Here is a 16,409-nt window from a genome sequence, read left to right as displayed (position 1 = left end):
AGTTGTGACTGTGATCCTGTACTAGTTGAAGTTTTAAAAGATATCAATATTTGGAGAAACTGAGAAAAGGGCAAACAACTGTCTTTTATTTCTAATGCTACATATCAATATAAATTATATCAAAATAAATTTAATTGTTAAAAAATGAATTCTATAGCAATTGTATTTTCCTTAAAAGTTACCAATGTACATATAAGTCAAATCAGCATATGTAAAGATTAGACACTACAAACTGATTTACCTTATGACTTGTACAAAACTCATCTCTTTTAAGAATCACTTTAGCATAAAACTAAACTACAAAGAGATAATAGTATTTGATGTATCCTAAACAAAACATTTGTATTTGAAAGATCAACATAGGTTCTACTGAACAAAGTTGTATCATGACTTACTACTTCATCTGCAAATCCACCAGCCAGGACAAGAGAATAAGCCCCATCATTACTGCGACCATGAATTCCACCAACATGGGGTCTGTGAACACCTGCTTCGCTCACCTATAAAATAAGAAAACAGAGTCTCAAAATACCTCTTAACAGTAAAGTTACATTTATTTTACATATATTACTGAACCCTAAAAAACCAAGAACTAAGTCCCATCAAGAGTTCTCTTTTTGTTCTCTCATTTTAGTATTCTTCAAACATATTCTCTAGGTAATGGAGCTAATAATTCCAAGACTGTTTAAGGCCTAGATTTTTGAGTTTCCCAGTAACTATCAAGTAATCAACATTTTGTATCTATTGGAATTTCCAGCAAAAATCATTAGAAGATTCCAGAGGTTCAAATCTCTTTGCTCTTCTTATTGCTTGTCTTTGATTATGGCCCTTTTCCCTAATCACTTAGGCAAGGCAAAACTGCAGGAGTCATTGTAGTCCCATTCTTCTCTCTTATTCCTCAAGCCTATCTGTCACAAAGACTGATAATTCTACCTCCTAAGTCTCAAATCCATCTTTTTCTTTTTCTTCTTCTTCTTCTTCTTCTTCTTCTTCTTCTTCTTCTTCTTCTTCTTCTTCTTCTTCTTCTTCTTTTTTTTTTTTTTTTTTTGACAGGCAGAGTGGACAGTGAGAGAGACAGAGAGAAAGGTCTTCCTTTTTCTGTTGGTTCATCCCCTAATAGCTGCTGCAGCCAGCACACCGCGCTGATCTGAAGCCAGGAGCCAGGTGCTTCCTCCTGGTCTCCCATGCGGGTGCAGGGCCCATGCACTTGGGCCATCCTCCACTGCCTTCCTGGGCCACAGCAGAGAGCTGGACTGGAAGAGGGGCAACACGGATAGAATCTGGTGCCCCAACCAGGACTAGAACCCGGGGTGCCAGCACTGCAGGTGGAGGATTAGCCAAGTGAGAAGCAGCACTGGCCAAATCCATCTTTTTCTACTTCCACTGCTTAATCTTAGTACAAGTCATGAATGCTTACAATAGGCCTATTTCACTGCCTCCTGTTTTGTTCCTTCAAACCCATTTCATGTGTTACAAACAGAAACCCTTTTAAGAACAATTGTGCTTTAGATTTTCAATTGGCATCATATGGTCTTGGATTGTTAAGCATTATATGTTAATTTCTCTCAATCTCGATCTGGCTCTTATCTATTAGCTCTTATCTCCAGTTTGTCTTTCATTGCCCTATACACTTGAGTCAAAATACTCAACACTACCCAAATACACTATCTATTTCTAGGTACTCATGCTATTCCACTACAATGGTCCAAATAGCCTCAATTCTGCCTCACTGAAACAAGTGTCACTTTCTTGTGAAATTCCAACTTCATGAAAGGTACTGTGATCCATTTGTTTATCATCCAGTTGTTAGCAGAGTAAAGGAAGCTGAAATTCAAGCTTACCCAAGTGACTTGGGAAAAGAAAGTACTATGGAAGTCAATGAGAAATTGATACGAGTAACAGAACCTGGAAAGGTTTAGGCCTTGGAAACACCAGACTCTTCAGCAAAAGACATGGCTACTTGATTTCTCTACCTCATCAACTCTGATAAAAACAAATTAGTTCTTCAGAATCTTTTCCAGTCCTGAAATGGGAACTCCATCTTATCAGTTGCTCAGGTCAACGGACCTCATAGTCATCTTCGACTATTTCAAGTAAGGAGGCTTTTAGAATTTAGTCATGAATTAGTGTCTGGTATACAGAAAACGAAGCAAACAAAAGATAAGTCCATTAAAAATACACTAAGTATAGTATTAGTTTTCATAATATTATAGTATTTTATTTATAGATCCAAACTCATAATAATGCAAACCTTGAATACTGATTCAGTCAAAATTATGATACAACTACTGCAATAATGAGGACCCAGGGAGTATTAAAGTAATTGTTCACAAGGAAGTTAATAAAACTAAAATATGAAAAAAGAAGTATGAACTTTTTTTCTTTTTAGAAATAGGTAAATCCAGAGTAAATAACTTAAAGAATAAGAGAATTAAAGTGATTATCTTAGAGAAACAGAAAATGAAATGAAATGTAAGGTTGCCTTTAAAACTACAAATTGGCCAGCGCCGGGGCTCAATAGGCTAATCCTCCGCCTTGCGGCACCGGCACACCAGGTTCTAGTCCCGGTTGCCCCTCTTCCAGGCCAGCTCTCTGCTGTGGCCCGGGAAGGCAGTGGAGGATGGCCCAAGTGCTTGGGCCCTGCACCTGCATGGGAGACCAGGAGAAGCACCTGGCTCCTGGCTTCGGATAGGCGCAGTTTGCCGGCCACGGCAGCCATTGGAGGGTGAACCAACGGCAAAGGAAGACCTTTCTCTCTCTCTCTCTCTCTCTCTCTCTCTCTCACTGTCCACTATGCCTGTCAAAACAAACAAACAAAAAAACACAACAAATCACATACTAGAACCTAACTTTCAATATGTATTATAATATCTTAATTTTAAAATTATATCAAAGATCTAAGTACCAGGATTAAAGTCTCAATTTATATTTAGAATCCGAGGCATCTCTAAGTAGAAATTGTTCTACTCAACAGATTTTGTTTTTCACCCACATTGAGTTTTCCAGGGTAGGGGCAGCGCTGTAGCATGGTAGGTTAAGTCTCCACCTGTGGTGCAGGCATCCCATATGAGCTCCAGCTGGAGTCCCGACTGCTTCACCTCTGATACAGCTCTCTGCTATGGCTTGGGAAAGCCTGGGCTCCTGCACCTGCATGGGAGACCTGGAAGAAGCTCTTGGCTCCTGGCTTCCGATCCGCGCAACTCCGGCCATTGTGGCCATGTGGGGATTGAAGCAGCGGATGGAAGACCTCTCTATCTCTCACTATCTCTGCCTCTCTGTAACTCTTTAAAATAAATAAATAAATATTGTTTTTTTTAAAAAGAAGATGGCCCAAGTGTTTGGACCCTGTACCCATGTGGAAGACGAAGAAGCAGCTCCTGGCTTTGGATCAGCCCAGCTCTTTCTCTTTTTATAACTCTGCTTCTCAAGTAATAAATCTTTTAAAAATTAATGTTTTCCATGATAAAATTATCTTTTTATTTTAAAGATTGATATATTTATTTGAGAGGCAGAGTTACAGAAAGAGAGAGACAGACAGACAAAGGTCTTCCATTTGCTGCTTCACTCCTCAAATGGCAGCAACAGCTGGAGCTGTGCAGATCCAAAGCCAGGAGGCAGGAGCTTCCTCTGGGTCTCCCATGTGGTGCAGGGGCCCAAACACTTGGGCCATCTTCTGCTGCTTTCCCAGGCCATAAGCAGAGAGCTGGATCAGAAGAGGAGCAGCCAGCACACTAGCCAATGCCCACATGAGATGCTAGTGTTGCAGACGGAGGCTTAGCCACAATGCTAGCCTAAAAATTATTTTTCTAAAGGATAAACTAGAATAAATAAAACAGAGCTTTCCTCAAAGGGAAAAGGGCAATAATTTTATTCTTGGATTAGCTGGCATTTCCTTCTGCCCCATATCCTAGCATATATGTAAGGGGATGGACATCCCACACTCTGCTCCCAAGAAAAACACCTGAGGGAAGTTTGATGACATGGAGAATTTACAGTATGATTTAAAGAAAACACTTAATGCTTTAAACATGCAATTTTTGGAAAGCAAATTTCTTTAGAAGGTTTAATAATGCTAACTACCATAACTGTAAAGGAACAGTAAAGCTGGAATGTAAATCACAGTAAAATTTCTGTAATATACTTCCTCTGTGCTACTGATATCCACCTTATAATCAACAGACATTAGCAATGCTTCAATTTGAACTATACTAAATTTTACCCTTCTAACTATAGCAATTTAAAAACATACCTGAACTCTAAATCTCCAAGTTGATCCAACAGGAATACCAGGAATAGGTCCATAATGATTAGAAGGGACAATAGTACATTCTTTTGTACGACCAACACAAGCCATTCCCTATAAGTCACAAAACAAGCTGTTTGAGAAATTCCTTATTATAAATCTTAATGAAAGCTGTTAAATCCCACAAGACATGAGTACAGCTATTCATGTAAGTCCCTTATTATCATGTAATTTTAGTTATCACTGGTATTAAGGAACAATTACATTGCTAAATCTTTTTTTATACCATAACCACTACTTGTACTGAAACATTAACAGAGCTTGCTGGTAGGAAAAAAAATAAAGGGAATTTCTTTTTTACCCTGCCCCAGTCTCTCCGGCTTTCAGTACTAGCTGATGGCATCTTGGCTTTCTTTTTACTCATCTTGAGTTTTTCACCAGCTTTTACAACCTCACTGGAATCAGTTTTACAGGAAGGACAATACCTTTAAGAGGAAAGAAAAAAAAATTAATTTTGACACTACCATATTAAGACCCATTACAGAATAAAGGCCTTTCTAGGTAAGAACTAGTTTTAATATGTGTTACTTCAATTCTATTACAGAGCATAAGCTAGCATTCAAGTATTAAACTTCAAAATATTTATATGATTAGACTGGCTGTAAAAAAATTCTTGTCATCCCTTTAGGGAACTTTAATATTTAATACTATAAATACTCAATACTGTGATATTCAAATGGTTCCATGAACTCTAACTTTACCATTAACCCTGAGCATACAAATTATTCACTTGAAGTTCTTATTAAAAACAAAAGTAAAAGCCGGCGCCGGGGCTCAATAGGCTAATCCTCCGCCTTGCGGCGCCGGCACACCGGGTTCTACTCCTGGTTGGGGCACCGGATTCTGTCCCGGTTGCCCCTCTTCCAGGCCAGCTCTCTGCTGTGGCCAGGGAGTGCAGTGGAGGATGGCCCAGGTGCTTGGGCCCTGCACCCCATGGAAGACCAGGAGAAGCACCTGGCTCCTGGCTTAGGATCAGCGCGGTGCTCCGGCCACAGCGTGCCAGCTGCGGCGGCCATTGGAGGGTGAACCAACGGCAAAAAGGAAGACCTTTCTCTCTGTCTGTCTCTCTCACTATCCACTCTGCCTGTTAAAAAAAAACGTAAAATAAATGCTCCTAGACCAAACAATGAAATGCATTGGCTTCACCTCCCCATCTAAATTTGTTATTAGAATTCTTCGAGTGGCCAGCGCCGTGGCTCACTAGGCTAATCCTCCATCTGCAGTGCTGGCACCCCGGGTTCTAGTCCTGGTTGGGGCACCGGATTCTATCCCGGTTGCTCCTCTTCCAGTCCAGCTCTCTGCTGTGGCCCGGGAGTGCAGTGGAGGATGGACCAAGTGCTTGGACCCTGCACCTGCATGGGAGACCAGGAGAAGCACCTGGCTCCTGGCTTCAGATCAGCGTGGTGCGCTAGCCGCAGCAGCTACTGGGTAGTGAACCAACAAAAAAAGGAAGACCTTTCTCTCTGTCTCTCTCACTGTCCACTCTGCCCGTCAAAAAAAAAAAAAAAAAAAAAGAATTCTACGAGTAAAAAAAAGTATAGTCAACTATAATAAATATACAGTGCTTCAAAAAAGTTTGTTTACATTAGGCTGATTCCTGGGTCAATTTTAATTACCTACACTTGTTTGTTCTTTAGCCTATTTGTAGCTGATCACTCTACTGTAACCTGTATATCTAAAACTGACTTAGGCCGGTGCTGTGGCTCACTTGGCTGGTCCTCCGCCTATGGCGCCAGCACCCGGGGTTCTAGTTCCGGTTGCTCCTCTTCCAGTCCAGCTCTCTGCTGTGGCCCAGAAGGGCAGCGGAGGATGGCCCAAGTGCTTGGGTCCCTGCACCCGCATGGGAGATGGGGAGGAAGTACCCAGCTCCTGGCTTCGGATTGGCGCAGCACCGGCCGCAGTGGCCATTAGGGGAGTGAACCAACGGAAGGAAGACCTTTCTGTTTCTCTCTGTCTCTCTCTGTCTATAACTCTTTCACTAACTCTGCCAGGCAAAAAATTAAAAAAAAAAAAAAAAACTGACTCAAATCTTTTCTAAAAATGTCTACAGATTGCGGCTAGCGCTGTGACACAGTGGGTTAAAGCACCGGCATCCCAAATGGGTGCTGGTTCTATTCCCGGCTGCTCCTCTTCCAATCCAGCTCTCTGCTATGGCCTGGGAAAGCAGTGGAAGATGGCCCAAGTCCTTGGGCCCCTGCACCCACGTGGGAGACCTGAAAGAAGCTCCTGGCTTAAGATCAGCGCAGCTCCAGCCATTGCAGCCATCTGGGGGGTGAACCCGTGGATAGAAGACCTCTCTCTCTCTACCTCTCTCTGTAACTCTTTCAAATAAATAAAATAATAATAAAACGATTTATTAAAAATAAATAAAATGTCTACAGAATGAGATGGAGCTATGGTGTCACTGAAGAATGGAAACTTGGGGAATACTAACAAAGATCTAATTACCACTGCTCAATTAAGTTTTTCTTTCATTCCAATTATCTATTCCTGGTGGGATTTAGAGCAAAGAAGACACCAATGTGCACTATTCAATTCTGACTGCCTAATCATGAGATCATGCTTAGCATTATTGCAGAGAATAAGTGTAAATAAGTCTGCAATCTTGAGAAAATTGTGTTTAGAAGGCATTAGGAACTATAAATTAAAATCCCTTCTATTTGGGCAATCAGGAAGACTTGTAAAATTTAATTTGTTCTAAAGAAAGACTATTTTCCCTGATGTGCTTGCTTTTATAATTTTATCACAGATCCTGTGATTAAAGCAGGTATTAACTATCTAATGAGAAAATTAGTTCAGACACTAGATATACAGACAACATCACTTGGAGAAATGGAAACAATTAAGGTTAGGGAGTTCCAGGTGAAGTGAGGGACCTTGATAGGAAAGTTGAGATATTCAACAGAATAATATAAGACAGTGTTCTATTTCTATTATCATAGTCATCCCTGGGATTCATTCCTTCAACAGGTTTGTTCAGAACCTCCAATGTGGCAGGCATTATTTGCTGCTTAGTATAAGTTTTTCTGATTAAAATATTTGTAGATAGTAGCTAGAGAAAACCAGTAAATACAAGGAAAGAATTTCATAAAGTTCTAGGTGCTATAAAGGAAATACATCAGGGTTATATAATAAGAACTACTGGAAATGGCATTTGTCTTAGATACGGTGAACAAGCCAAGGAAAGCATTCTAGGCAAAGATACAGTAAATGTGAAGGTGTTGAAACACAAACATGAATGCTATGCTTTGAGGAACATAAAGGTGGGTATAGGTGAAGGTTACTCAGTAAACTGGCTAGTGATAAAACAACAGAATGAGAGAGAAGATGTGGGCCAGGTCATGGACGGGTTTAGATTTTATTCTTGCAATAGGAAGACATCAGGGAACTTTAAACAGGTGAGTGAGCCAATTCAGTACTTAATAAAATCATTCTGCTGCTATGGAAGGAAGTGTAGCAGGCTGAGTATTATAGAAGCAAAGGGATTATCTAGGCTTCTACTACAGAAGTTCCAGGAAGAAATGGTGTTTTGGATGGGGAATAAGACTGGAGAAAGATTATGGAAAACTGACAAGATTTGCTGAAATATTAGATATAAGAAATATATGAAATATTAGATATTTGAAGGAGTAAAGGAAGAATCAAGGATGAAATTTAGCTTTCTGGCATGAACAAGTGGATAAGATGACAGCACTAATTACTGAAGATTGGGGAAGGAGCAACATTTTAGAAGGAGTCTCAGTGGAAACCAAAACCTCCTTTTGGACTAATTTGTGAGGCCAGTTAAGTATGCAATCAGTTATAGGAATATGAACCTCAGGGAGGATTAGAACTGAAGACACATATTCAGAACCAGTAGCTTGGTGTTCAAAGTCTCATGATTTGATGAGTAATCTACAGAACAAGCCTAAAAAGGAGTAGTGTTTCAGGGGAACCCTTATCTCTGATAGGTGAGGAGAAACCTACAACAACAATCTAAGAAAGAAAGACCAATATAGTAAGGAGAAAATCAGGATCATATGATATAAAATCCAATAATGAAAAGTCAATGAAGGTAGAAAGTCAGGAAAATACAATAAAATCTATAAAAACACAGAGTAAACAATGGAGTAAGGAGAGGACTGAGAAATGACAACTGGGTTTGGAAACACAAAGTATCTGTGAGCCTGACAGAAGCAGAGATAGTGGAGTAATGGGAAGGAAATTCAGACTGCAGTGCAAAATATGGAATCAAGGGAGGGAGGGCTGTGTGTGTGTGTGTGTGTGTGTTGACTCAAGAGATTCTGGGGGCCAGCGCTGTGGTGCAGCAGGAGGTTAAAGTCCTGGCCTGAAGCGCTGGCATCCCATATGGGCACTGGTTCTAGTCCCGGCTGCTCCTCTTCCAATCCAGCTCTCTGCTATGGCTTGGGAGTGCAGCAGAAGATGGCCCAAGTCCTTGGGCTCTGCACCCACGTGGGAGACCACAAGAAGCTCCTGGCTCCCAGCCTCAGATTGGCGCAGCTCCGGCCATTGCAGCCACCTGGGAGTGAACCAGTGGTTGGAAGACCTCTCTCTCTGTCTCTACCTCTCTCTGTAACTCTGTCTTTCAAATAAATAAAATAAATCTTTAAAAAAAAGAGAGAGAGAGAGATTCTGGGTTATTAATGTAAACTGATATATTTAATGGCAATTTGCGAGGGGAATAAACTGCAGGAGTGAGACTCCCAGGAAGGCGAAAGTATATATAACTGTGAGAGAAGGGGAAGGATTTACATTTTAGAGAAGCAGGAATATATCACCCATTAAAACAAATATCATTACTAGTGCTGGTAAAATTCAAAGTACAGCCATGTGAGGTCCTAGTAGGGAAAAAGGAATGAGTCACCCTTACAGCTTCTGTCAAAATACAGGAATCACTTTCCCAACAGGCCAGAAGAGACCAAAGGAATGCAGAGCAATCTGTTTTTCATATTGGTATCTACTGCTCACTGTACCATCAGATTTCTGACAATGTCATCCCTCTTAATTAAAAGCTGTCACTGGTAAAAGCAGTATGGCCCAAAGTTTTAAAGAAAAAAAATTCTTAATACGGAACTAAAAAGTCCATTGTAACTTTGAATGGTCACATATTTTCCAGTCTCTTCTAAACTCACTTTTTTTTTTTTTTTTTTTTTGTAGTTATCACTACTCACAGAAGAAATATGGACTTTGGCAAGTATGTTTGACCTTGGAGTCTTGTTCTACTTATCAACTTTATAGATTAAATACAATGATCAATATTAAGTCCTTTGTTAATGTCTAGCATAAACTAAACAGCTAACATAAGGGCACTTCAAACAGTTCATAGAAAATGCAATAGAGATAAAAATTTTGAAATTTGTGCATGTAAAATACATATTATGAAAAAATTATACAGAAATTTCAAAAAATTTTATACCACAGAAACTTACCTTTTAATTCCACAAATTGGTCTGAAGTACCCATGTAGTTACTAAGTATTATTACAGAATCTAACAGGGACATCTGACATAGTAGGAGGATAGAGAGGGATATCCATAAGGGCTTACCAGAGGAAGTCATGTTTAAGAAAAAATCTGACAGATGAATATCATCTTGAAGTCAATCGCAAGAGGATAATATTTCCAAGATAAGGAATTTAAAGATATTTATTCTGGAAAGAGTGTAGAGTATTTGAAGAAATGGAAAAGGAAAGTGATAAGAGGTATTGCTGGAGAAGCAACTAAAATCATGCAAGGTCTTATAAGGCAACATAATGCCTTTGAAGCAAACAATTAAAACAATCAAATTTGCATTTCAAAAAGAAAACAGACTCCATATTGGAGAAGAGAATGAAGGAATTAAAAAATGAAGCTAAAGATGAGTTTAGAAATTATAGTAATCGAATAAAGATATTAATGCCAAGTAACCATTGGCTATAACATTTTAAGTACTTCAACATAAACTATGTATCTTTAGAAATCTACTTTTTGGTGGTTCAACACATACTTTACATTCAATTTTAATATAACAAGAACAAAAAACCTGATAATCATACCAGTATTCCTCTTCTGGGACCTTATCCAAAGGTGGATTCAGGCAGTAAATATGATAGGCCATATTACATTCATCACACAGAAGCTGCATGTTGGGTTCATGTTTCCCACCACATACATGACAGGAGCAAGTACGGCATTTCTTATCTGGGTCTCCACCACACAGGTCACATTCAGGGTCATTTTTCCCTATTAAGAACAAAATTATAGCAAGCCCTGTCTTAAAATAATTTTTATATCTATGAATCTCATAAAGAAAAACCCATGGAAACAGCATATAGCTTTTTTAATGAAAAAAAGGAACCAAAAGGAATAATGCAGTGTGAGACTAAGAATAAATGCCTGAGTCTCATCCTCTCATTACTGAATGAGAATTTCAGGGATGGGACCCAGGCATAAGCCAGCAAAAAATCTAGTGAACAGCAAATATGAGGATAATGTGTACTTTTGCCTTAAAATTATATTCAGACAAGTATATTGACCCACAGTTCCTCAAATGTATACCAAGATAACCAGGGGAGATAGAGTGAACTCAACGGGGCAGCACAAAATATCTTAAAATTTCAAGGGGAATGTAATTTGTTGAACAAAGATGTTTGGACTCAACTTTCTAATAAGTTTTCTGTAAGTTCCATGAAAAAGTTACTGAGATATTAATGGCTCAAAGAATCAAAGTTTAAGAAACTCTGGGCAAGACATTGTGAGATGTTTAATTCCATTCAAAGAGATACAAGGTAACCCTTAAGGCCTCTGACTATTAGATTAGGATAAATAAATGTTCAGTATTGATAAGGATATGGAGAAAGTGGCACATTGTTGGTGAAAATGAAAACTGATAAACATTTCAAAGGCCATTTGACAATATCCAGAACATCTTAAAGATCTCTTCTGTTGGAAGGTATTCCTTTTTCCTACTTTGCTGGTTTCCAAGAGAATTTTCTCTAAACATTCTGAGATTCTTATTACTTCTTTCTGGAGGTGCAGTGATTTATCCAGTTGGTGGGATCCAGCTACTTTTCTAGGTAACTAATTAAAAGGTTGAAATCATGAGGGATTTATTTTTACTCTCCCTGTCCACCCCAACTAGTAGAGACAGGGACCAAAGCAAGTCTACCTGTTTTCGCAGATCAAAATCTTAAACTGTATTGGAAGAACTAGGAGGGAGAGGGCTGTTGGGAGCTAGCAAGCCCATTTTGATTCTCCCAAGATATGTCCTAACCTATTCTTTATTGGTAACAGTTTATTTGTATCTGCCTGTCAATTGCTTCAGCATTCCAGCAAATAAGAAGTTCCTTTTTTTGGCCTCTTTATAACCAGGTACATTTTGCTGAAGTATTCTCTTAAAATTTTTAAATATACATATATGTATATAAAACATTTTTGCATTTTTGTATATAAAACATTTTGTGTTCATGTACACAAAAAATGTTTTACAGCAATGCTCGTAACACCAAATATTAAATATTAAAAGGTGAATAGTCAGATAAATTTTTATGAAGAGTAAGGTAAACTCATAAGAATGCAGAAGTATCTATATTAAATTTTAAAAAGGAAATTCAGATATATTTTTAAAACAAAGTTCATTCTATAAATATACCAAGACAAGAATTATATAGACAAAGATGTCTGGAATAAAAAACATTGTTAAAATGATTGCCTCTTCATAGTCCAATATTGCTTGAATTCAGTTTTATACTTTACAAATTTCTTACAAATATATACAAATAGATCTGTGAGGAATTTTACCATTTAAGGGCTAACCTAGCAATGTTAAGGGAAATGAGAACACTGCCTGACAAGTAAGGGCAGAGTTGAGGATAAGGCTCTAATTTCACTATAACTTTCTGACAAATCGCTGCTTATTCTTCTTAATATTGTAATATAAGATTACAGTGTGGTTTTCTTCCATCAAGACAGCAAAGATAACATATAAGCAATGAAAATAAAACAGACCCAAAACTCCAAAGGCACATTTAGAGTTTTGATTTAGAGAGTGATCTGACTACTGGCAGTCTGGCCCTGAAATGACTTCTTTACACTCAAATTCAAAGGTATAACTACATCATGATTAGCATTAGGCAAAGGAGAAAAGAATTAATTTATGCAGGTATTCCGAGGGTAGGATAAAGAAGAAAGACATCAGAAAAGTTCAGGTGATCTTAGTTTTTTATTGCATTTTATTCTAATTCAAATCTAGATATATTAGGATTACAGACTCAAAAAAAAAAAAAAAAGAATAACTTAGACTGGAAATCTATTCACTGATCTGTTAATGTTCTTATTTTTTTCTAATCATATCCAAACTGTGGTAAGAAGAGGTTAGTCTGCACCCTTTAGTCTCAAGCATTTCTTTTCCAGACTAGACTTGACAAATGGCATAAATAAATGGACTGCTCTCAGAAAATTCAGAAGAGAGCATAAGACACCAAACTACAGTCATGTGCCACAAAAGGACGTTTTGGTCAGTGATTGGATAACACATACAACAGAGGTCTCATAAGGTTATATCACCTAGTGATACTGTAGCCACTTAGTTTAAGTGCACATGATGTTTCCACAGCAAAGAAATCACAAATAAAGCATTTTTCAGAATATACATCCCCACCATTAAGTGACATATGACTGTATTTGAAAAGACTGAACTATGAATGAAGAAGACCTAGACTCTAATCCTACTTCTATAATCAACTATGCAAAAACAAAAATAGAATCTATTATACGAAGAGATAGGGCTGCATTCTAACAACTATAAATAAAGCTCATTTGTTACTTGGCAAAAATTTAAGGGCAATCAGCACTACTATTCTCAGGTTCCACTAGAATAAAAGTAAGTTTTGGTATTAAAAATTAATCCTTGATGGTTACAAAATTACTGAAATAAGTCTTCGCTTTAGACAAAATTTGTATTAGAGGAAATAGTATGAAAATAGCAATAAAATGCTAAAATTAGAATATATTTTTGAGAATAAAATTTTATCATTTGAGAGAAATTTACTAAACTAATAAGGACCTAAGATAAAAACTGTTGTCTTGAAAATTAAACAGTGTCATCTACAGTTTTATACTTCCTTGCAAGTTATTCACAGGTCAGTTAAGAGCAATTTCAATCACATATAATACACGTAATCTAAGTTCAAAAGAAAAATTCATACTTAAAAACTTTCCATCTGCAAATGAAAGAGGATGGGCTCCAGGTTTCTCAATCTTGAAGATTTCATCTACAAATATTACCACGCAGTCATTTAATGTTCCTTCTGAACCCCTGTTTAAAAAAGGAAGAAAGGTTAACTTCTGGCAGCAAAATATATACCATTTATAAATAATAATTAAAAGTCAGTTTGGAAACTCACTGAAGTTCATCTACTTATGAATTGAGATTATAACTATCTCATTCACTCCAAACATTTTCAATAGTAGGAAAAGCCTAGCAGTGATTAATGTTCAAAGTTAAGTATAACTTCAGTATCAGGAAAAAATATTCATTTTTTCAGTGATTTTTTACTTATGAGACTTCATTACTTATATTATTTGGTAAGAAATTACTGTCTTGTAAGTTTAAAGACTAGATGAAAATGAAATATTTAAACATTTCCAATAACCACAGAAAAACTTCTGGGCAAAAATAAGATGACTTTGTAGAAAGAAGTTTCTCAAATACTACACTATATCATCAGAGACTCAATTTTTAACCTGTCTGTAAATGTTTCTGCAAAGGTTCCTACTTTGACTGTGGTTACATTTATTTCTCCTTTTAATATGTCAGCTTCTGCTGTTTTACTAGGCTTATCCAGGGTTAAGAAATCTAGGTCTTGTAAAATGCATCTTTACCTCTAGTAATGCATTCTACATCAAAAAGCCTTTTGGAGGGGTAGCATTTTCCTTTTACCCTTTCTTCTACAAAGTTAGTGCAAAATATACACAAATGTAGAAACTGCATAAATGGATAGCTTAGCCAATTAAAAGGTGCACATCCTTTGTAATCCCCAGAAGACAGCAAGGTCAGCTACCTCTGAAGCTCTTGATACTCCCACCCTCTCAATGACAACTTCACCTCCTCCCAAGAGTTACAAAGTTATCTTAAATTTCTTCAGTCTTGTTACCTGTTTCCCTAAGGATATGGTACAGTTAAGACCAGGTCTGAAAGTTTCTAATCTGTAGTTCCCACACCATCACTTCCTTTGTTCCAATTTGTGAAAGAATCCTAACCATTTGTCCCATAGTTTCTCAGTCTTGATTTTAAAATTTGCATCTACAAAATGTAGTTTCTTCTGCCATCTGTATCATAAATTGGTAGCCGGATCCAGAGTAGAGGTCAAAATCTTGGCTCAGTGTCTAGTTTTGTAAATAAAATTTTTTGGAACTTGGATGAGCCAACTTAGTGCCTAATTAGTTAGTTATCTCTTCCTATCGTGACAAGCAACTACTGATGCGCAATGCTTGCATTTATTAAGAGACTGAAAAATGTTATTTCAGTTCTCCCAAACCCTTCTCATTTGCTTGCTGGAACAGTTCTATAAAGAGAAGCTGAACCTCATCAACTAGTGGTAGAGTTCATCTACGAAAGGCAGACAAAACGCTCGTTTGGCAGTTTTAAAGATATAAAACACAAGCAGACCAGTAAGTTTTTATGTTACTGTGAACTAATGAATTTAAACATACTCCTATGTTTCAATCCACTGTCGTTATTTTATCAATGTTCAAATCACCTCACCTTTGACCAACAGGAGCTTCCATATGGCCCTCTCAAATCCCATGACAAGAAATGAGCAGTCTTTCTGACCTTTCTTTAGTTACATATATGACAAGATGTTTCACCTTGCATATTTTCTACCCCCAGTCTGGAGTCCTGTCTCCCACAAACCCCTGATTTTTTTCCCTGCCATAGGAAATTTTTTTAAAAAAAGATTTATTTATTTGAAAGGCAGAGTTGGCGGGGAGAGAAAGAGAGAGAATCTTCCATCCACTGGTTCACTCCCCAAATGTCTGCAATAGCCAGGGGCGGGCCAGGCTGAAGCAAGGAGCCTGTAACTCCATCTGGGTCTCCCACATGGTGGGCAGGTGCCCAAGCATTGGGACCATCCTCTGATGCTTTCCCAGTTGCATTAGCAGGGAGCTAGATTGAAAGTGGAGCAGCCAGGACTTGAACTGGCGCCCAAATAGGATGCCAGTATTGCAGGCAGTGGCTTAACCCACTAGGCCACAATGACAGCCCTGGGAAATGGTATTTAAGGACCCCAATTAAGCACCGGGAAAATGTGTTGTTACTAGGTTCACTGGTGTTCGTAGGCTTTTTCAGCAGATGTTATAAAATTTGAACATATTTTTACACACACTCAAGCAAAATACCTTCATGACCTCATTTAATGCTTTGTGTTCAAATTCAGGATTAAAGAGTATTTACTTTTATATGTATATAAAAGTAGATTCTGGATTTCAAGGTACTAGAGATGCCTAAATTAGAATACTACAAATACTTCTTTTGTCTCACAGTTGCATTACATGCAAGATATTCTCAAAAGCTGTCTATATAATTGCTGAAAATAAACTTTTAAATATATATTTCCCTCATTTAAAGTTATGATAGCTACACTATCAGACTATAAAGACATAATCTTATATCTTATTGTCTCTCAATCCTAGTTCTAAATGTAGAAATATTTTATAAATTATTTATTTGAGGCAGAGAGACAAACCCAAAGCTCCCATCACTGGTTCACTTCCCAGAAGCCTGCAATCATCTGGGCTTGGCCAGGCTGAAGCCACGAGATGAGAACTCAATCCAGGTCTCCCACAAGTAGCAGCAACCGATCTACTCAAGCCATCACCTGCTGCCTCCCAGGATGTGGATTAGCAGAAAGCTGGGATCGAGAGTGGAGCTGAAACTTGAACCCAAGCACTGAGATATGGGGCGTGGACATCTTAACCATCAGGCCAAATGTCCACCCCATAATACAGAAATATTTTAAATATTTATTACTCTTCATGTTAAATCCTCTTTGGTCATATTGGTTACTTGAAGCTGGTTCTCTAGAAGATTCTTCAGGAAGGGTTCATCAGAACACTCTCTCTCTCGT

General features: G+C 37.9%; 1 protein-coding gene across 12 annotated transcripts in view; it reads right to left on the bottom strand.

The window, feature by feature from the left end:
* UHRF2 (ubiquitin like with PHD and ring finger domains 2) overlaps nucleotides 1-16,409 on the bottom strand; it is a 103,312-nt gene that overhangs the window by 33,914 nt on the left and 52,989 nt on the right. For all 12 annotated transcript variants that reach the window (XR_016210305.1, XR_016210306.1, XR_016210307.1 and 9 more), the window contains 5 exons: nucleotides 13,488-13,597; nucleotides 10,338-10,524; nucleotides 4,605-4,728; nucleotides 4,250-4,357; nucleotides 396-500 (listed from right to left, as the gene is read on the bottom strand). Coding sequence is in view for 4 of the 12 variants with exons in the window: in XM_051858202.3 (XP_051714162.1) it covers nucleotides 396-500; nucleotides 4,250-4,357; nucleotides 4,605-4,728; nucleotides 10,338-10,524; nucleotides 13,488-13,597 (634 nt within the window). In the remaining 8 variants the exon portion in view is untranslated. The remainder of the gene's footprint in view (nucleotides 1-395; nucleotides 501-4,249; nucleotides 4,358-4,604; nucleotides 4,729-10,337; nucleotides 10,525-13,487; nucleotides 13,598-16,409) is intronic.

Source organism: Oryctolagus cuniculus, chromosome 1, assembly GCF_051225735.1.
Source record: "Oryctolagus cuniculus isolate XC-2025 breed Fujian yellow rabbit chromosome 1, ASM5122573v1, whole genome shotgun sequence".
Lineage (NCBI taxonomy): Eukaryota > Metazoa > Chordata > Mammalia > Lagomorpha > Leporidae > Oryctolagus > Oryctolagus cuniculus.
This window is presented reverse-complemented; position numbering and strand designations above follow the sequence as displayed.